The 21,664-nt window shown below is 46.1% G+C and overlaps 1 protein-coding gene across 6 annotated transcripts in view; it reads left to right on the top strand.

Annotated features, from left to right (window-relative positions):
- Positions 1 to 21,664, top strand: part of RRBP1 (ribosome binding protein 1) — a 68,775-nt gene that overhangs the window by 15,664 nt on the left and 31,447 nt on the right. For all 6 annotated transcript variants that reach the window (XM_012759532.3, XM_012759528.2, XM_012759527.2 and 3 more), the window contains exon 2: positions 8,340 to 10,728. In XM_012759532.3, coding sequence (XP_012614986.2) covers positions 8,361 to 10,728 — 2,368 coding nt within the window. In that variant the 5' untranslated portion in view covers positions 8,340 to 8,360. The remainder of the gene's footprint in view (positions 1 to 8,339; positions 10,729 to 21,664) is intronic.

The following is a 21,664-nucleotide window of genomic DNA, read 5'->3' on the forward strand; positions in this document are numbered from 1 at the left end:
GTGTGTGTCTATGTCCTGGGACACATAAAAATTTATTTTTCTGGATCATAGTTTTAAAAATTTGAAAGCTTTGATTTATATCACGCAAAATATATTGTCTTATGACAGTGCAGCTAAATTAGGATTTATCAATGATAATTCAAACCCCTGTATGTGTTAGGGAATTTAAATACACTGCCAACTCACAATTCAAAGAAGAGATCACATGGGAATTAGAAAATAAAACTGAACAATAATGAAAATACTATGCATCACAGCTTATAGAATTGACACTACAGCAGTACTTGGGGGAAATTTATGACCTTAAATATTTGCTACAAGAAAAGAGAAAGGACTGAAAAGTAATAAATATCCATGTCAAGAAGTTAGAAAGGACAGAATAAACCAATGGAAGATGGAGAAAGGAATAATGAAAATTGATTTTATAGATTGGATCACAAACTCAAAAGCTGGTTCTAGAATCATCATTGAAATTAAACCAGCAGTTAAAGATCAGCACTCCACTATCCTTCCTTCCTTAGGAAAAGATTTTGCAACACCTGTGCTGAAAGTTTTACAGGCAGGTTTTTCCAAATCTACGAAGAACAGATAACCCCAATTTTATACAAACTATCCCAGAGAATGGGAAAAGGGATGATTCTTGGTTCACTCTGATACTCAAATGATCGTGATACCAAAACTAGAGTGCAGTCTGAGGATGACCTCTAGTTTTCTCACTTTAGAACACACAGAAATCCCACATAAAAACATGAACAAGCCAAAATCTAATGATGTGTCAAAGAAGAAAAGAATTTCCATCAAGAAATGTTTATACTGTAGAAAGTTAACTAGGAATATAATGTATCCTTAACCTGTGAAAAGATTTCTACCAAAATCCTATAGTCAATATAATATGTGAGAGTGAAATATTAGAAATAGAAACTTAGTAATGAGACAAGGCAGTTCCCTGCACTGACTCTGCTCAGCACTGCATTGGAGTTTAAGCCAAGAAAAAGAAATAAGATCATATGGTTTAAAAAACAAGAAACAATACTGTCTTTTTCTCCATAGGTGATTTTTTTACAAAGAAAATTAAAGTCTACAAAGAATCTACAAAGTCCTAGATTTGACACGAGCATAGCATAATAGCTGGGTAAATGATACATACATGAAAATTAATAACTATGCTCATTGTCTATAGCTGGGGAATAGAAAAAGTAATTTACAAAAGATATCTTTTGTCTAGCACATTTGTCTAGCAGTAAACTTAACAAAAACAAACGATATGTAAGACTTTTGTAGAGAAAATCATAAAAACTTTCTAAAAGCATGAAGAAAACATTTAAATGCTTTTAAGTGCTATAGTATACCATGTTAATTGACAGGAAGCTTCTATAGTTACAGATGTCAGTCCTTCCTACATTCATGTGTAAATTCACTGTGATTCAAATAAAAATTTCAGTAGAAATTTTGGAGGGGATACATAGGCCAGAAATGTGGTATTGATGCAGGACATAAATATACCGGTGGAACAAAATACAGAATGCAGAAACAGACCCACTCGGTGGCACAGAGATGACCATGTACATCTGTGGGGCAGGAAGAAATCAGTCAGGAAATGGTACTGGGTAATTAAACTGTTAGGAAAAAGTTATGTCATTATTTCCTATCACATACCAAAGTAAATTCCTGGTGATTGAAAACCCAACTGCAAAAAGCATTACCAAAATTTTTAGAAGAAAATAACTTTTAGGCAGTGTGCATGTGTGTGTGTGTGTAAATGTATTTTATATATACATAACATATTTGAAATAAATATGGCAAAATGTTATGATTTGATAAACCTGAGTGGTGATAATGGATGTTCATATTTTTCTTCTTACTCCTGTATAGTTGAATTATTTCATACTATTTTAAAAAATAAGGAGATGTTGATTCTCATGCACCCGTATCTGCTAGGGTCTCTGTTTTTTTGTCATTGTTTCAATTCTGCACCTGCCTGGTAGGTCACCTTGTGCCTGGGAAATGGATCTGGAGGCTTGTTCTGTTTGTGTCCACAGGGGGCCCACCATGTTGTAGCTGGCCAGTGGTGAGACTGAGCTCCAGGGTACTGTTTGAGGGTTCTTTCACAAAGCTTAATCCAGCAAATCCCAGCTGCCAGATTGGATTGGATTGGTTTGGATGGACCATGAGAGTTAGCAAATGTCTGCCATGTCTAGAATTTGGGGTTTTCTCTTGCTTCTGTTCCTTGCATCTAAGAATACAAGAAAGGGAGAATGGCCTTTATCAAAAAATCTCCAAACAATAAATGCTGGCGTGGTTGCGGAGAGAGAGGAACACTCCTACACTGCTGGTGGGACTGCAAACTAGTTCAACCTCTGTGGAAAGCAATATGGAGATACCTTAAAGCGATACAACTGAATCTACCATTTGATCCAGCAATCCCATTGCTGGGCATCTACCCAAATGATCCAGTGACACTCTACAAAAAAGACACCTGCACTCGAATGTTTATAGCAGCACAATTCATAATTGCAAGGCTGTGGAAACAGCCCAAGTGCCCATCCATCCAAGAATGGATTAATAAAATGTGGTATATGTATACCATGGAGTACTATTCAGCTCTAAGAAACAATGGTGATATAGCACATCTTATATTTTCCTGGTTAGAGCTGGAACCCATACTACTAAGTGAAGTATCCCAAGAATGGAAAAACAAGCACCAGATATATTCTCCAGCAAACTGGTATTAACTGAGTAGCACCTAAGTGGACACATAGGTGCTACAGTAATAGGGTATTGGGCAGGCGGGAGGGGGGAGGGGGGCGGGTATATACAGACATAATGAGTGAGATGTGTACCATCTGGGGGATGGTCATGATGGAGACTCAGACTTTTGGGGGGAGGGGGGAAAATGGGCATTTATTGAAACCTTAAAATCTGTACCCCCATAATATGCCAAAATAAAAAAAAAAAAAAGAATACAAGAAAGGCCTTTTGCTTGGGACCCTGGAGGTGGGCCAGTGAGTTTTGGTCAGCTGAGCCTGAGACTGGCCCCAAACCTCTGGATGGACTCCTTCCCTCTCAGGCCCTTCAGCTTTTTTCGTTATGCTTTAAGTGTACTAGCAATATGGTAGTTCCTCCTTATCTGAGATTTTGCTTTTTGCAATTTCAGTTACCTGCAGTCAGCTGTGGTCTGAAAATATTAAATGGAAAATTCCAGAAATAAACAATTCCTGGGTTTTAAATTGCATACCATTCTGAGTAGCGTGATGAAATTTAGCACCATCCTGCCTCATCCCCCTCAGGACTTGAATCCTCCATTTGTCCAGCAGATCCATGCTGTCTATGCCGCCCTCCCTTGAGTCACTTAGTAGCCAGCTTGGTTATCAGATCCACTGTCTCGGTATCACGGTGCTTGTGTTCACGGCACCCTTATTTTCCATAATCGTGGCTCTGAAGTGTAAGAGTAGTGATGATGGCATATTGTTATAATTGATCTGTTTTATTAGTAGCTGTTGTTCATCTTTTACTGTGTCTAATTTATAAATTAGGCTTCATCATAGGTATGTATGTATTGGAAAAAAACAGTGCATATAGGGCTTGGGACTAGCCTTGGGACTATTGAGGCATCTACTGGGGGTCTTGGAATATATCTTCCATGGATAAGGGGGTAGACTACTATAGTAAGTGACTAAAAGTACATATTTCACAGAAGTTACTAGAATTGACAGACTGTAGATTGCTTATGGTCAGACTGTACACATCTGTCCTGATTCTTTGGCCTTGGGGGAAAACCCTGGAGCATTTTTCTGTTGGGAGGCCTCTGATCATGGTGGGGATTTCAGGAGCAAAGCACCTGGAGTGCTAATCTGGAGAACGTACTTGAGACGCATCCTGGTGTTATCATTTCTGTGACTCGGGGATCTTCCAATACGATGTTTATGCCCCACCCAAGCTGACTCTGCACAGAACCAGAAAGGTTGTTTTTCATTTTGATTTCTCTCCTGTCCATGGTGATATTGCCTTACCCTGAAACATTTCAGTGTATTACTACTTAAGACTAGGGCTTTTCATTTTCCTGTGAAAGATTTCTTTTAAAAAATTCTAACTCGGGAATTAGTGGTAGGGACATAATTTCATTTTAAAGCAACTCACTCACTCTACAAAAGTTGGGAAGACACATTTGTGCTGCTGTAAAACATACATTTGTGTGCTCTGCAGAGGAAAAATATTCTCCCAAGTTTGCATTTCTCAATTCTGTGCTCCTAACAGAGAATATATTTTTGTATCTCATGTTTGACTATGTTGAGCAAGATTAAAGCCTAATTTTCCAACCTTGGCTTTTCTGCCAGAGTTTAGAAGTTAGAAACCACAAGGCTGCACAGAGCTCCACAGTCTGCAGTGTTGAACAGGACCTGCTTTGTAGATGGCTAGTCGCTGTGTTAGGGTGTGGTGACCTGTGCTAACTGCAGCCCATGGGAGACCACCCCTTGAGCACATAGTCATTAGGAAGCTACTCCGGGTTTGCGGAGCCTTGGCCAGGATAACCCAGGCAGGCCTCTAGCATTAGTCTCCCTCTGGAGAAGATGAGTGCTTTAGGGGATCTTTGTCATCTGAATAGACTGTAGTGATTATAATGTTTTTGTACCTGAACATGTCCATGTTGGCAAAGTTCTGAGAAGTCCTTGCTAGTACCTGGAAGAGTTTTAGATGGTGCATGCCTACCAATAAATGGAGGTTGACCATACAATGTTCTAAACCTTCTTGTCCTCACTCTCCTTCCTACCCACTGATTCCGTCCAGAGCTGAGCAGGGTGTGGTTTCCTTTTCGTCACGTAGCTTGGGAGTGTGTTCCTGGAAAGGCTCATTTGTGGGAGCGTCCCTTGATTGTCATATAAGAGAGCGCCCTGGCTGTGGATCACACTGTCACTGCCCACAGCCAGAGGTCAGAGTCCACTTGGAAACATAATTGCCACTTTGCCCAGGATTTGAAGGTGTCCATGAGCTTACCTAAGACTTTGTTTGAAGCGTTTATGACCAGAGTGGAAAGTGGTGACTTGGTCCTGCCCAACCCGGGTGGTATCTGTGGGAGAAGTGAGTGTTACAGAGGCAGCTGATGGGGAGTTATCCCCATGGAGAGCATAAGCTGGGAAGTTTTCATCATGAGCCTATTAAATTCTCTTCCTGCAAGGGTCTTACTAGAAAGGCATAGCACAATCATGCATTTGTTCTGCATTGAGAGTGATTTTTCTTAGAACATAATGCTGAGATGTTTAATATAATCTCTCTTCTCAGTCCCTTCTTTAAAATGCCCCAGTGTCAAAAATTGGATTTCATGATTGTTTGGAAATTCCTACTTATTTTCCAACCCCACACTCACTCAAGAGGAGTGGGAATCTCAGCTTCTTAGAAGAGGCATTTCAGCGTCTGAGCCACTAACCAGTATCTGGACCCAGCCTGCCACAGTGTCTAGAGGTTTTGGAGGACAATGCCGAGGCAGGCCTGGTCCCTTCTCCCTCTCCCTTTTCTCTCCTACACCCCTCTACCTCCTCTTATCCACACCTTCTTACACTTGCATCTACTCATTCGTTCCATTGGTGATCCTTTTCACAGGGGCTAGACTGTTTCTCACTCTCTCCAGTTCAGGGGCCTGGGGATTGATGAGAGCGTCAACATTAGTTAACAGTTGAGTGTGTGGTTCTCTCGTGGCCTCCACTGTGGCATCTCAGCAGCTTGGGCAGTGGGAGGAGTGGCAGTGGCCGGGCAGCCCAGCTTCATGAAGGCTCTCGGTGCCAAGATGCCCAAGAGGAAGGTCAGCTCGGCCAAAGGTGCCATGAAGGAACAACCCAAGAGGAGATCAGTGCGATTGTCAGCTAAACCTGCTCCTGCAGAAGTGGAAACCACAAAAAGGCAGCAACAAAAGATAAATCTTCAGACAAAAAAGTGTAACCAAAAAGGAAAAAGGAAGCAAAGGGAAAACAGACAGAAGGGCTAGCCAAGAAACTAAAGAAGATTTACCTGCAGAAAATGAAACCGAGGAGCATCCAGCTTCTGATGAAGCAGGAGAGAGAGAAGCCACATCTGGTTAATATCATACACCAGGTCTTATCAGTGGTCTGTCTCCCTTTTCATACAATCCAGAGGAATATTTTTATCAAATATTTTGTAAACATAAGTTTTTAGTAGCTCTAGAAACATTTTTAAAAGGGAGGGAATCCCACCTCATCCCATTTTTTTTAAGTCAATGCTTTTTTTTTTTTTTTTTACAGGTGAATCATTCACTGATTGTTTATTTTTTGTTACAACCAGAAAATAATGTAGGATATTGAATTAAGGGGGACTTTGACTATCTTGAGTGTCAGCTTAACATTCCATAGATTTGGGTGGGGGGGTTAGTTTTTATATCCTATAATACAAAGCATACTAAATGGTGGTATGGAGTCCCAGGTCTGCATTTAATGTCTTGAACATTTTGAATTACTCCTATTCCCATGTTGCTTTTTAGTGGAATTGTTTCCTAAAGGAAACCATTCCTGGATCGTGGCTCTCCTGTCAGAATTGCGTACACTCTGTGACATCTTTGGTTGTGGTAGTTCTGTGTTCCTAATAACTTCGTTAATGTGCTGTGAAAGATTGAAAATTTGAGTATGTATTTTTTTTTTTTTTGAGACAGAGTCTCACTTTGTTGCCCAGGCTAGAGTGAGTGCCGTGGCTGTCAGCCTAGCTCACAGCAGCCTCAAACTCCTGGGCTTAGGTGATCCTCCTGCCTCAGTCTCCCAAGTAGCTGAGACTACAGGCATGTGCCACTAAGCCCGGCTAATTTTTTCTATATATATTAGTTGGCCAATTAATTTCTTTCTATTTATAGTAGAGACGGGGTCTTGCTCTTGCTCAGGCTGGTTTTGAACTCCTGACCTCGAGCAATCCGCCTGCCTCGGCCTCCCGGAGTGCTAGGATTACAGGCGTGAGCCACCATGCCTGGCCTTGAGTATGTAATAATAGTATATATGATAATAAATTTTGAATTGGTGAGACTTAGGTGATAGCTTGTCAACATTTGAAGATACTGGTACTGGCAATGACCTCTTGATATCCTCTTAAGGAAAATTTGCCTCTGAATTTTAAGCTGGAAAGTCACTGGAATAACTGTTTAAAAAAGAATTACAATAAATGGCTTTTTAGATTTTTGATACATATGTTAAGAATTGCATACAAATTGAAATGTCTATACTGATCCTTAGCAGAACCAGTAAAATTTCAGTTATGAAAGAAAAAGAAAGGAAAAAAAGTTGAGCATATCCAAATAAATACACCTCTTGGAGTTCCTCAGTGAAGTCAAACTTAGCCTGAGCTGTTGGCCAGGAAGGTGTGGACATGGTTACCTCTGACTCTTTGGACTTTGGTCCATAGGCAGTGGGAATGGTGTGGCTCCTGTTGGTTTGGGGTGTGTGGTCTGACAAAGGGCCTGGTGACATTGCTCCACCCTCCCTCTGTGCAGTGTTCAGTTGTGAAATTCCAAACCTGGAGTCTGCTGGGCTTCTCAAGAATGATTTTTCCTTTTTCTCAACATGCAAATTGCAGGCTCCATACTCCTCAGGAGTCATCACTGGCAAAAAGCCATTTTCTCTCACCAAATTCTTGATGACTTTTCAGGATCGTAACACAAGGTTTTTATCTCTAACCCTGGGTAGCATGTTCATTGGCACTGGGAGTAGGGAGGCAACAGAGCAGAGATGAGGATTCACGGGCCTGCGCTTGACCTTCTGGCCTGCAGATGTGTCTGGTTTGGCTTACATGGCATTTTTCAAATCAATCAATTTTATTTTGAGAGAAGAAATAGAAAAGATTTCTAGCCTAACATGAAAATCAAAAGATCTCTCCACTCAGTGCTACATTTTGATGGCAGTCAGCTTTGGCTGGGTGGCACCTGCACCCTAATTCTGGGTGGGGTATTTTTGCCACAGTCCCTACCACTCCATGTTGTCTCACCCATGGCCTGAGCTAGTTCCCATGTGCATCTTTGTTCCCTGCGGTGGGGAACATCTTGATTTGGGATCTTGGGTCCTGTGTCTCCTGGGCTTTGTGTACCCCAGGCACAGACCTGTACTCTGCCATCTCTCCACTGTTGCTTCATTATCAGACATGGGGACTGCTCATGTCTTGGATAAAAATTGGTCAGTTCTAAAGAAGAGCAGGTAAGAACATGTGACATCAGGAAGGGCCTGGGTTTGCTGCTTCTCTGAATTTATTAGAAAGAAAGAATTTGTGAACCTTCAGTTTGGTGATAGGGGTTGGGATGGAAACTGTTGAATGCCTCAGTTTCTACAAAAAGTAATCTCTGTGTATGTGTTTGGCAGGTGAAAGGGAAGCAAGCCAGAATGGATATTTACGACACTCAGACCTTGGGGGTTGTGGTCTTTGGTGGATTCATGGTTGTTTCTGCCATTGGCATCTTCCTGGTGTCGACCTTCTCCATGAAGGAAACGTCATATGAAGAAGCCTTAGCCAACCAGCGCAAGGAGATGGCAAAAACTCACCACCAAAAAGTAGAGAAGAAAAAGAAGGAGAAAACAGTGGAAAAGAAAGGAAAGACCAAGAAAAAGGAAGAGAAACCCAACGGCAAGATACCTGACCACGAGCTGGCACCCAACGTGACTGTCTTCCTTAGAGAGCCAGTGCGGGCACCTGCCATGGCTGTGGCTCCAACCCCAGTCCAGCCTCCTGTGGTCATTGCCCCTGTCGCCACAGTTCCAGCCATGCCCCAGGAGAAGCAAGCCTCCTCCCCTAAGGACAAAAAGAAGAAGGAGAAAAAAGTGGCAAAAGTGGAACCAGCAGTCAGTTCTGTAGTGAATTCCATCCAGGTTCTTGCCTCAAGAGCCATCTTGGAAACTGCTCCCAAGGAGGTGCCCATGGTAGTTGTGCCGCCAGTCGGTGCCAAGGCCAGTATCCCAGCCACCGGCATTGCTCAGGGCAAAAAGGCCGAGGGTGCCCAGAACCAGAGCAGAAAGGCTGAGGGTGCCCAGAACCAGGGCAGAAAGGCAGAGGGTGCCCAGAACCAGGGCAAAAAGGCCGAGGGAGCCCAGAACCAGGGCAAAAAGGCCGAGGGCTCCCAGAACCAGTCCAAAAAGGCCGAGGGTGCCCAGAACCAGGGCAAAAAGGCCGAGGGAGCCCAGAACCAGGGCAAAAAGGCCGAGGTGGCCCAGAACCAGGGCAAAAAGGCTGAGGGCGCCCAGAACCAGGGCAAAAAGGCCGAGGGTGCCCAGAACCAGGGCAAAAAGGCTGAGGGAGCCCAGAACCAGGGCAAAAAGGCCGAGGGTGCCCAGAACCAGGGCAAAAAGGCCGAGGGAGCCCAGAATCAGGGCAAAAAGGCCGAGGTGGCCCAGAACCAGGGCAAAAAGGCCGAGGGAGCCCAGAACCAGGGCAAAAAGGCCGAGGGTGCCCAGAACCAGGGCAAAAAGGCCGAGGGAGCCCAGAACCAGGGCAAAAAGACCGAAGGAGCCCAGAACCAGGGCAAAAAGGCCGAGGGAGCCCAGAACCAGGGCAAAAAGGCCGAGGGTGCCCAGAACCAGAGCAAAAAGGCCGAGGTGGCCCAGAACCAGGGCAAAAAGGCCGAGGGTGCCCAGAACCAGGGCAAAAAGGCCGAGGGAGCCCAGAACCAGGGCAAAAAGGCTGAAGGTGCCCAGAACCAGGGCAAAAAGGCCGAGGGAGCCCAGAACCAGGGCAAAAAGGCCGAGGGTGCCCAGAATCAGGGCAAAAAGGCCGAGGGTGCCCAGAACCAGGGCAAAAAGGTAGATGGGGCCCAGAACCAGGGCAAAAAGGCCGAGGGGGCCCAGAACCAGAGCAAAAAGGCCGAGGGAGCCCAGAATCAGGGCAAAAAGGCAGAGGGTGCCCAGAATCAGGGCAAAAAGGCCGAGGGTGCCCAGAATCAGGGCAAAAAGGCAGAGGGTGCCCAGAACCAGGGTAAAAAGGCCGAGGGGGCCCAGAACCAGGGCAAAAAGGTAGATGGGGCCCAGAACCAGGGCAAAAAGGTCGAAGGCACCCAGAACCAGGGCAAAAAGGCTGAGGGGGCTCAGAACCAGGGCAAAAAGGCTGCTGAGGGGGCCCAGAACCAGGGCAAAAAGGCCGAAGGAACCCCAAACCAGGGCAAAAAGGCTGAGGGAACCCCAAACCAGGGTAAAAAGGCCGAGGGGGCCCAGAACCAGGGCAAAAAAGTAGAAGGTGCTCCCAACCAGGGGAAAAAGGCCGAGGGGGGTCAGAACCAGGGCAAAAAGGCTGAGGGGGGTCAGAACCAGGGCAAAAAGGCCGAAGGGGGTCAGAACCAGGGCAAAAAGGCGGATGGGAGTCCCAACCAGGGGAAAAAGGCGGATGGGAGTCCTAACCAAGGCAAAAAGGCAGATGGGAGTCCTAACCAGGGCAAAAAAGCAGAGGGGACCCCCAACCAGGGCAAAAAGGCAAATTTAGTTGCTAATCAGGGCACAAAGGCAGAAGGTGTTACGAACCAGGGGAAAAAAGCAGAAGGGGTCCCTAGTCAAGGCAAAAGGGCAGAGGGAACACCAAACCAGGGCAAAAAGGCAGAAGGGTCCCCCAACCAAGGCAAGAAGGTGGATGCAGCTGCTAATCAGGGTAAAAAGAGAGAATCAGCTCCCATCCAGGGCAAAAATACAGATATGGTTCAGAGCCAGGAGGCACCAAAGCAAGAGGCTCCTGCAAAGAAGAAGTCTGGTTCAAAGAAAAAAGCTGATTCTGGTAAGTAACTGATTTCTTTATGAGCTTGGAGGGAAAAGCTGTGTTTAAATGACTTGTGAATCTTCTTTGGGGGTGCTACCTGTATCAGTCAGCTATTACCACAATAAGGCTGTGTAGCAAACATTCTAAAACAAAATTAGTGGTTTACAACAGCCGTCATTTAGGCTTGCTTGTGCTTCTGTGAGTTGTCTACAGGTTGGCAGGACTGAGTTGCCTTGCCTGGTAGCTCTGCTTCAAGCTGTGGTTTGACTGGGTTGGTGGGTTGACTCCTTACTGCAGGTTGAGCTCAGGTGTGTTCTGCATGTGTTCCTTCTGGCGCTTCCAGGGCAGAGGCCCTTCTCATGGTTACAGAAGAGACACAAAAGGGCATTTCAAGCAGGTGCATTTCAATCCAGCATCCCATTGGCTGGGGCGATTCGTATGACTGAGCCTGAGTTAAGAGGCTGGGAGAGGTAAGAAATTAGGAACAGTAATTCCATCCACCACACAGTCTAGAACACTTCCATGTCTTGGCAAGTCTTTCTTAACTATCTGTCTGTATTCTGTCAGCCTGTTCTATGTTCTTCCTCACCCAAAGCTTTAGTGTAGCTCTATTCCTTATCTGTGCTTGTTGAGTGAAGAATGGTAGACAGCGTTTCTAAGTAACACTTGCATTTCCCTTCCCCACTTTCCCCCTGTTCTTTGCCCCAACTCCTGTCATTTAATGAAGCGTTATAGAGCATTAATACACATATTATTTAATATAATAGATAGATAGATAGATAGATATTAGATAATATGGAGCATTACCTGTATCTTTTTAGTGCATATTACTATGGAAATCTGGCCAGGGAGTTCCTGTTTCATGTTCATCACTCATTTGATTTTTCTTTTTAAGACTTCAAATAGTCATTAGGTGGTTTGGGAAATTAATTGCATTTGTCTTGACAAAAGGTACCTTAGAGGGTCTGAAGTGCTTGGACGTGCGCTGGGTCACACAGGGCCCTATGCATTTAGCTAGGTCTCCCTGCTTTGCCACTCTGTCCGGCTATATTGCCTTTTCTCAGATTTGCTCCTCCTCCTTTTGACAGGGCGTTTGCTCAGGCAGCAGCACCCTGCCCCACGTGAGGGGTCCCAGCCCTGTTGAGCAGCTGTGGGCTCCTGCTGGGAGTAAGGACCAGCCTGCCTGGTCCCACCAGGTCAGGCAGCCTCAAAAGCCCTATGGAAACCCAAACACACAGTCTCAGCCCTACTTCCGGAAGCTGGAGGGCAGCACACTGCCCTTTCTTTAACATGATGTTCTGCTTGAGCCAAAGCCAAGGAAGGGAGTTGAGAACTGGCCGTTAGCTACTTCCCCCACATCAGTTGTGTCCAGAGCTTCCTGTGTCCTGTGGTCATTCTTACCTTGTATGGTTTTAGACATTTGAAACAAGATGTGAAACAGAAATGCGATGATAATAAAGGCAAACTTGTCCTAATTTTCAGGTAATAAAGAGCCTTGTTAGGGATTGAGACCTGCGTGTGACCTCTGTGAACCTGCCCAACAGCTTGGCTGAGGTGATAAAAAGAAAATTCCAACCAAGAAAATAAATACCATGTTCTAGAATAAAGATTAAATATTATAGATAAAAGGATAGTAATTCTCAAATTTACTTAGTGGCCTACCAGTCACACTTTCAATGGGATTTTCCACCCTATCCTGACAAAATTATTTCCAAAGTCCCATCTGAGGGAAAAATAAGTAAGAATATTGAACCAATTTTTTAAGTCACTTTTATTAATAGAAAACCAGTCCTGTCTGATGTGTGATAGTATTCCCAAATATTGTAATGACAAATAAGGGAATAGAATGGTCTGGAAATCATGTGTCAACACCTGCGAACTTGATTAAGACAAACATTGTATTTCAGTGCGGAAGGAAAAATGTTCAATGAATGATCTTGGGCAGCAGGTTCATATGTTCGTTATTGGAAAATTCTACTTAGACCCCCACCCCCACTTCCAAGCACTTATCTCACTATGAAAATTTAAAGTTTGGATGAAATAGATTGAGTTTTAAAAGAAATTAGTATTGATCAGCCCATATGGTGGAAGATGGTCACTCCGGGGTTGCCATGAGAGGCAGTCACCGAGGCCAACGTGGGGAAGCTTGACCACACAGCCAGCCACGTGGGACTGTCACACCAAGATAGAAAGGCAAAGGCACGTGGCAGCATGTGTTGCCAGTATGACCCCAAAAGGCAAATTTCTTTAATCTTCAGAATGTCTGAGAGTCTGGAAACTTGGGGAAAGTACTTTCTTGAACTTCATTTTTCCTCTTCCAGAAATTGCGCTGAGTAATCTCAACCCTGTTTTCCCTGGTTGGTGTTTAAAGCCATCTTCAGCGCCCTGTGTGGGGAATGCAGGCCACCCCCTCCCCAGACTCCGAAAGGATCCTGGAGATTTCCCCTCCTGCAGTGCTTCTTAAACTTCAGTATGTAGTGGGTCACATGGGGATTTTGTTAGGATAAAGATTCTGACTCAGTGGGTCTGGGCTAAGACCCGAGATTCTGCCTTTCTGACCAGCCCCTAGGACATGCTGACACTGCTGCTCTCAAGTCCACACCTGGGTTAGTAAGGACTCAGGGAGACATTTGCATATAACTAGCAAACAGTTTTAGAAATTCACATTAAAACAAATAACAAGCATTATTAAGAACTATTACTATAACCAAAAAACATAGTTTTAAAAGGTGGTGGCATTGTAAATTGTGTGACCTTTTGAAAAGCAATTTAGCAAAATGTATCAAGAGCCTTAAAGGGGCTGGTAGTTTTTCTTTTACTCCTGGGGCTCTCCTGTGAGGAAACAGTACAGACTGTGGCAGCCAGGCCTGTGGGTTAGTGGCTGTGAGGACCCTCTGCGCATTCTGCCTCGGGAAGGCACAACGCAGCCACTAACAGTGGCGGTTGTGAAGATGTCATGGTAGCCTGCAAAGATGTGGTCACTGTGTGACTTTTAACTGAAAAAGTAGATACCGGATTCTTTAGATATGATGATAACAATGGAAGACAAAGACATTAGATAAGTGATAACAGTATTAAAAAACTTCAGGAAGTATACCACAAGGAGTATTCTGAATATTTTCTTCAATATCCAGTTGTATTCTGAATATTTTCTTCAATGTCATAATATTTTATCTTTCAACGGTCAAAAAGCATCCCTGAAGAAGGCACTGGATCTTATGGCTGTAACAGCACTCCCTGGGGTTGGAAATGCCTGTTTCGAAGGAATTCTAATAAGCTGTTAAAGTAGAGAATTTCCTATTAAAACTCTTCTTATTTAATGACCTTTAGAAGTTATTTTAGGAGCATAAAATGGGTCTTGATATATTATCTTAATCTATTCATCATTCCAAAAATAAAGCAATAATGACACTTCCTTAATTCCACATGTTTAAACAACCTAGAAAGATACCTGGAGGGCAGGACCGGGGAAATCCTGCTCCCACCTGCTGAACTCCCAGGATGTAGCTCAGCATGTCGGGCCTCTGCATGTGGACTCATCTCGGTGGTTCTGGGGTGACTTGCAGAGAAGGACCCAAGAGCAGGAGCCACAGAAGACAGACCTAGGAGAGTGAGGGTCGTTGATAGCAACCCAGGCCTGTTGTGAAGGGAGTGTGGGCTTGCTGACTGGGTCCAGAGCTCCAGCCACAGTGACTCTTCACTGTCTCTTCACTGTCTCACTGACCTCTTCACGAGTCTCAAGCAGCATCAGCTCAGGACAGATGAAAGGAGACATTTGTGAACACGGAGGGAAGTTGTTAGCAAATGCACATGATTGGGTGACAGGGCCTGAAATTCCAGGTGTTGAAATTCCAGTTGACAAGCACAAGTATTCAGTGTACTCCTTTTCTGTAGAATCAGTAGTATATATTGGTCAGGCTCCAAGTTTGTCCATAGAAAACTTTCATATCCTTAACGTTTCTGAAGTTCCATGGACCCGTGTGGAGAGCCTCTCACTGGGGGGCCAGTGTCTGTGCAAGAGGGAACATTCGGGATTCTTGCTTTTGATGCTCAGAACTCAGCTCCTGCTGCCATCGTCCTTGTTATGCCAGTGGACTTTGGAATGACGGAGGCTGGGTGCCTGCTGCATGGAGGGTGGGGGGAGGGAGGCTGCTGGCCCTGGGCCGTGAGGAGGTTGGGCATACATGACATGGAGGTGTCTATGCCAGGCTGCATGGGTGGCAATGGAAATGGAGAACCATTCCTTTTATTGTGTCCTTTAGTGCAGTGGTCAGACCCCATGTGACCATTGTCAAACCACAGTAGGCAAGAATGTGTTCATGAGTTACTGTTTTTGTAATTGCAGGGTGTACTTTTCTATGGTCTGTGCTGGTATGTATCTAACAATGTCCTCATTGGTGTGGGTCTGTCTTGGTTGGGTTTCCGAGGCCAGCAGGTATGTGTGTGTGCACTTCACATTCTTGTCCACCTTGCGTCTTGAAGGCCCACCTCGACTCCGGGAACTTAGTCATCTGCAGCAATGTTCCCACCATGTCTAGCATTCCCTCATTGTCTTCGTTTTCCACAGTGCTGTGTTGGCCATGAACTGTGGTGCCAGAACTTACGAGGCACAGATCTATCAGTTGACGGCAAGGATTTTCACCAGTGGCTTGTGGAATGCATTTCCCACTTTCTTGCAGTCACATGTTGTACACGGAGCGTAGTGTTCCAGGATTCATCTGGTTCATCTTTATCATTTGTGGCTGACTGTGCTGCTGAGTGAGCAGGCACGATTGAGAAGCCAGCCTTGATGTTTCATGCTGTTAGACCTCGTGTTCCTGCCTTTGGAAAGGCTGCAGGCAGCCCTGGCCTGCCCTTGGCCTCCTTGCCCCTCAGCCAGGGCTAAGCTGCTCTGTCTGTCCAGGGCCCACCCCAGCTTCTCAGGGGGCCGCAGGTGCCCAACCTGAGAGGACTGTGGCCAGAACTCCAGGCGGGCTGGCTGGTCCTGGGCATCCTGAAACTTGGGCACCTGGAGGTGTGAGGGGTTGAGGTGGCTTGATGACTGAGCTGTGGGGATTGGGGAGTTAGTTCTGGATCACTGGTGTGGAACAGTCTAGGAGGGGAGTTCTAGCATGTGGAGGAGACCTTAACTTAGGCGGGGAGAGCTCCAGGGCCATGAGGTTTTGATGGTGGGCAGCAGAGGGCTGGGGTCTGGTGTCTACTCTGGGAGCCACTGGTTACATGAGCCACTTTAATTATCACTATAATCGATCAAAAGTAAATGAAATTAAAGATTCAGTTCCTCAGTTGAACTAGTCACATTCCAAGTGCTCAGTGGTCACATGTGGCTAGTGGCTACCTTTTAGACACTACACAGAACATCTTCATCAGAACGGAGAGTTCTGCATAGCACTGTTCTGAACAGGGCCATTTGGAGGAAGGTAGCCACTTGGGTCACCTTGTTTTCACCCTGTGAAAACAGATGTGTCTGTGCAGCCCTGTGTTGATGTCATACTCAGCTCCCCTCATTCTGGTTGCTGTTTCCTGAGCATGGGATGGGGTGAGCTGCCTGTTGTCCCTCCTGTCGCAGTGGGATGCTGCAGGGGATATCACAGAGGCTGGCCCAACACACACAACAGATAAGCAGCAAAACCAGCACTGGAGCCGGGGTCCACAAGGGACTGGGGTTGTTTCTTGTTTTCTGGGCCTCACCTGTCACCTGGTTGGTCCGACAGGGCCCCTACTGACAGGTGCCCCAGAGGGAAACCTGGCAGATGTGGAGGCAGGCACAGGACATGCTTCTGCAGGCCCGAGTTGGAGCTATTCTGAACTCCTGCTCCGGTTTTCCTATAAGAGCAGATTGGGGCAAGTGACAGGTTTTTACCACACTTGTCTGTGGCTATATTTGACAGGGAAGGGAACACCTGCCTTCCTAATCCTTGCCTTTTAAAATTTAGTATTCTATAAATATGTGTTTCTAGCAAACAAAATTCAAACAGTATGGAAGCACGGAAGGTGAAAATTGAAAGTCTTTCTTCCTGCTCCATCCTAATCACCACCCACTTCCCAGGGGGCCTTGGATTCGCTCTGCCTGTCACATGGGCACCCACAAACGGGATCTGCTATGCACACTGCTCTCATTGCTTAACAGCGTATTGGTGACATCTTTCCATATTGCACCTGCAAAGCTGCCACATTCAGCTGCATAATATTCCCTAGCATGAATGTATCATAATTTACTTAAATGACATTTAAGTGGTGTGCAGTTTTTATGCAGCTAAAATTAATGCTGCAGTGATGTACACATATTGTTGAGTGTCTCTATAAATTCCTAGATGTGTCATTGCTAAGTCAAAAGGTGGGTATGTTTTTAATTTAGGAGGACAGTGCTGCGTTGCTCTCCAAAAACGGTTCACAACTCACGATGAGAGAGGCCCACACGATTGTTTTCTGACTTAACCACTGCTCACGTGGTTCTGCTGCGCTACTATGGAAATGGTTATAACTTTGGCGGGGGAATTATAAACCCAAGCATGGAATAAGGAGAAAACACTTGGTTGTAAAATGAAAGGCACAGATTCTTTTTTGAATATTTGAAGAAGAGGCAATGGATGGAGTCTCAGAGGAGTGGAAGTTCTCCAGAACTGAAGCTTCCCAGTGTTTGGCCGCTGTCAGCTGAGGCACCGTCCAGGCTATTTAGCTGGTTCGTTGTCTGATAAGTAACTCTGCAATTGTGCACAGGGTCTATTAGGAAAGCTAAGTTTCTTGCACAGGAAGTATGTGTATGTGGTGGTGGTAGGTTTTTTTTTTTTTTTTTAATCTATTTTTAGCCTCACATTTAGTCTTTGCCTGCAGAATTAGGCCGTTTTGCCTCCCACCCTGAGTCCTGAGCTGCACTGATCGCGTAGTCATCGGCATCTTGGTGTTATGCTGTCAGGAGAGCTGTACCATCCCAGCACTTGGAATTGAATCTGGATCATACAGTGTGGGCCTGTGCCCTGATAAACCAGAGACCTAGACTTGGGAAGTACAGTTTGTACATTCTGGAGGCTCCACAGTTAGTGTGGGCTCCGGAACAGTGAACTGGTGCTTGGTTCACTTAGTGTAAACTGCTGGGTGAGGCTGAGACCAGGTGACAGGCATTTCCTCTTGAACTCTGCCACCACCTCACTCAGGAGGGTATAGGATGCAGGGCTCTTGTTGCACCCTCAGGGAAGCTAGAGCCTACCCAAGGTCCTGTGACCTTTCTGCCTGATGGAAGAGGGTGGTGCCCTTAGGGGTGGCATTTCTCTCTCTTGGACTGTGGACTAGATGTCAGCGGATGCAGTCCCCTCTCCCAGCCTGCTGATGCAAGCCGGTTTTACTCTGGGGCCAGGAGGTCATTGTTTCAAGGCCTCAGAGAGCCCAACAGACTGCATGAGGTAGAAAACACTCAGAAACAGGCATTTAAGAGGCCCGTTGTTGCCGTGTTGTCAAGCAAACAAGTCTACATGGGAAAAAGAAGCCACCTTTGGACGGTAGAATCATGGGTGAATTTTAATATCTTCCTTTCACCCTTCCACATTTTCCAGTTTTTCTATAACATATAATTTTTTTTTTAATGGAGAAGTAACAAAAATGCCATTATTTGTCTCTAAGTTAAATACATAGGCCGTCATTCTGCCATAGCTGATGGGCCTCTTATCCTTTTGGGTGTTTCAGGGCAGCTTTGCGTGACTGTAGGTTTCTTAGCATCCTCTGAGCAGCAGAAAGAAGTGCCTTGCTCCTTCTAGGGGCACTAGGATGAGGAAAGGCAGTGACCAGTTCTCAGGCCTCCAGGAGGAAGCTGGTGCCCATCCCAGCCTTGGCACACAGGCACCTGGTACGTAATTATGAATTGAAGCAAGGTGGAAAGTTAAAGGTGGTTCCCACATCCTGGAATCTGGCAGCATCTCAGGGTAGGAGGTCTGTGAGCCCATGTTGTGTACAGTCTCGCTGAATCACCATTCTGCCCCCGCCAGATTGGGTGGAGATGCGCAGTAGGAAATACAACCTAAAATCCAGAGTCTTATTCCTATAGCCTAACAGGGCGGGGGTCTCAGTGGTAGTGACATGTGGGCAAGAGTTATAAAACCACCTAGGAAATCTTTATTCAGGGTGTCTATAGCATAATCGGACCCTCATCTGAAACTGTTAGACCTGGTGGTAGGAACACCCCTTCCTCCCTGCTCCTCACCCACCCACCCCCACCTGTCCCTCCTACCCATGGGCCTGCTGTGCCCTAGGCCAGGTGCTGCTGCTTACCCCAGGGAGTGTGACACGAATGTGCTCCTCAGACAGATGTCTGTTGAGATGTGCAATTTACAGAGCTCCTTTCCATGTGATTATACCACATACAATTCTATAGGTGGATTTGTATTTTTACCTGCTTTACAAAAGCATAAGGCAGAGCTCAGACTTCCCAGAAGTCACACGGCCAGCAGATGGCAGAGTGGGCCCTCACCCTGCCCAGCAGGTGCCCTTAGCCCTTCTCACCCCAGGAGGCACAGAGAAGTGTGCATTGAGAACAAGTCTGATACTTTTTCTTTTGAACTTAACTTAGTTTCTCAGGGTCTGATGCTCTGAAGAAAACTCTCTGGGGCTTTTGAGCCTTTATTCACTTTCTATGTTAAGTTCTTCAAACCCAACTTTTTCTTTTCTTCTTTTTTTAAAGAAGAACAAAAACATCCCCTAGGGAAGCAAGCCAAGTATCAGTATGAGAAGCTGCTAGATGACATTCTTCCAGAAGTCTCCATCAGCCACTCGAGAACACAGCAGGACTGTGGCTCAAATCACTGACCAGGCAGCTGTGGTCAGAAGCCAGGATTATAAATCCCCTGTTTTTTCTGCAGGCTTTAGGTAAAGTCTTGATTGTCATTTAAACTGTGTGCTTCTTGGACCAGCTTGTGTCTGGGGAAGGAAACCTCTTGCCCAGAGGTTCTCCCGAGATTGTCTTTCTTTAAAAAATGTGACGTGGGGTTATTTTCCCTCTGGGTATAAAATTGTTGTTGTTGAAATTTGGGGGAAAAAAACAAAAATTTAAAGATGAAAACAAAGTCATTCAATCTATAGTCTATTCTGAAATTCTGATAGACACCATCAAATGCATGACTTTCCAGTCCAGTAAGTTGATTACTTTTTCCTCCAAGCAAAAGAAAAGGCCTGATTAAAAGGCCCTGAATAGGGTTGCTCTTGGCATTATTTGTACTTAACTTCCACTGCCCTTAAAGCTCCAGATGTGCTTGTCTGTGGTGCTGGAGTCAAGTGTAGCCGCTCCCCCTTGGCCTGCATCCTGTTGAGGGAGTTGGGGGGGGGGGGCAGGGCTGGCTCCATGGCCTAGCTGGGCTGGGAGTCGCCATTTGCACACATCCTGCCTCAGCTGCAGGTGGGTGAGCAAGGAGTGAGAACGGGAGGAGTCACGGTTTGCCTCCTGGTGCCTTTGGTAGATCTTTGTTTTTTCAAGGGGCCTCATAATGTTGCTTTCCCCACAGCTCAAGAGGACAGCCATAGTCCAGGAATGTGCAGTTAGGGAGAGGCCAGCAGTAATGTTGGCCAGAGCTCCTTGTTTCTAGAGGTCCTGCCAACTTGGGGCAGGACCCTGAAGGGACTTGGCTCCTCCGATTAAGAGAGAGAGGTCTTCTGGACTTGAGGTCAGCAGAAGTAGGGAGGTTGTCTCTGGTCTCTAAGCCTTCAGCTGTCGATGCTGACAATTGCTTGTGCAATGCCAAGCTTTGAGGAGGCACAGGGAAGCCCTTCCTGGGGACTTCGCCTTCTCACAGCAGACTCAAGTTTGGCTGGGATGATTGGGGACTGCAGGGCCTGGAAGGCACACCGAGGTTGAAATCTGGCTTTCTTCCTGTGGGGTCAGCCATGTTGGGTCTCCTGGTCTGCTCTGTCCAGGGTAGCCCTGATGCAGGGGCTGGAGACAGCAGCTGTGGCCTGCATCTGACAGGAGAGAGGCCTTCAGATATGGTCTGGACAGTCCCTAAGAAAACAAGTGTCTTGGCTGTTGGAGTTCTTCTCCCAGCCCTCAAGACCATTCCCCGTGTCTAATTCCATTGTCAGAGCCCCTGGCTTGACACGTGGGCCTCTCCTCCCAGCTCAGCTTCCTAAATACTTGGGCCTGGACCCTGGTCTGCCTGCCTCCAGCCTTGGCCCTCTGAGTGTCCTGAAATCATTTTCTTGAGTTCACACCTCACTCCTTTCTAGGCATTGCTTGTAGTCTACAGGATAAAATCTGGATTCCTGGAACCTGTGAAGACTTGGACCTACTCCAGCCTTGGCTGCAAATCCGACTAACTAGGTCCTTACAAGTGTCAGCCTTTCCTGTGCTATTCCTTTCCCAAAGCCCCTCACCACCTCCTTACTGCATGGTGCTTGCCTCAAGTACCCCTACTTTAAAGGCTTTCCCGGTGTTGCTGCCATAGTCACTTCCCACGTCCCCTTTGTGTCACTGTTACATGGTGGCTCTGTCTGCTGTACCTCTCTTAGCTGCAAACAGTCCCACCTCTGACTTGCCTTTCCAGATCTCTCATTTTACAGACTACCAGGTACATAGTAGGTACATAGTTTGCGTCTGGACCTGCCTGCCCTGGGCAGGAGTGCTGGGCACCCTTTAGTCAGGCCCATCCTAGGGCCCAGGCGATACCCACGAGCTGTTGCAGGCTCCAGAGGCAGTTCCTGGGGCAGTTAGTTCTGCCGCCCTCCCTGTTGGCTGCGTGAGCAGGTGTGAGCAGTGCAGGAGCATTCCAGGGGCTGGACACTGGGGGGCGCTGAGTCTCCTGAGTCTCCTTGTGGTTGAGCCTCTCCTCCATCGGTTGAGACCCAGCTGTTGGGAACCTTGGAAATTATGCAGAAAGAAAAGTCTCCCTAAAGGACCCCATGGTTGACAGTGAGGGAAAAAGAGACTCATAAGTGCCGCATGTGAGGCAAGTTTAATTTTAGGTGATTAAGCTTT

Source organism: Microcebus murinus, chromosome 16 (assembly GCF_040939455.1).
Source record: "Microcebus murinus isolate Inina chromosome 16, M.murinus_Inina_mat1.0, whole genome shotgun sequence".
Lineage (NCBI taxonomy): Eukaryota > Metazoa > Chordata > Mammalia > Primates > Cheirogaleidae > Microcebus > Microcebus murinus.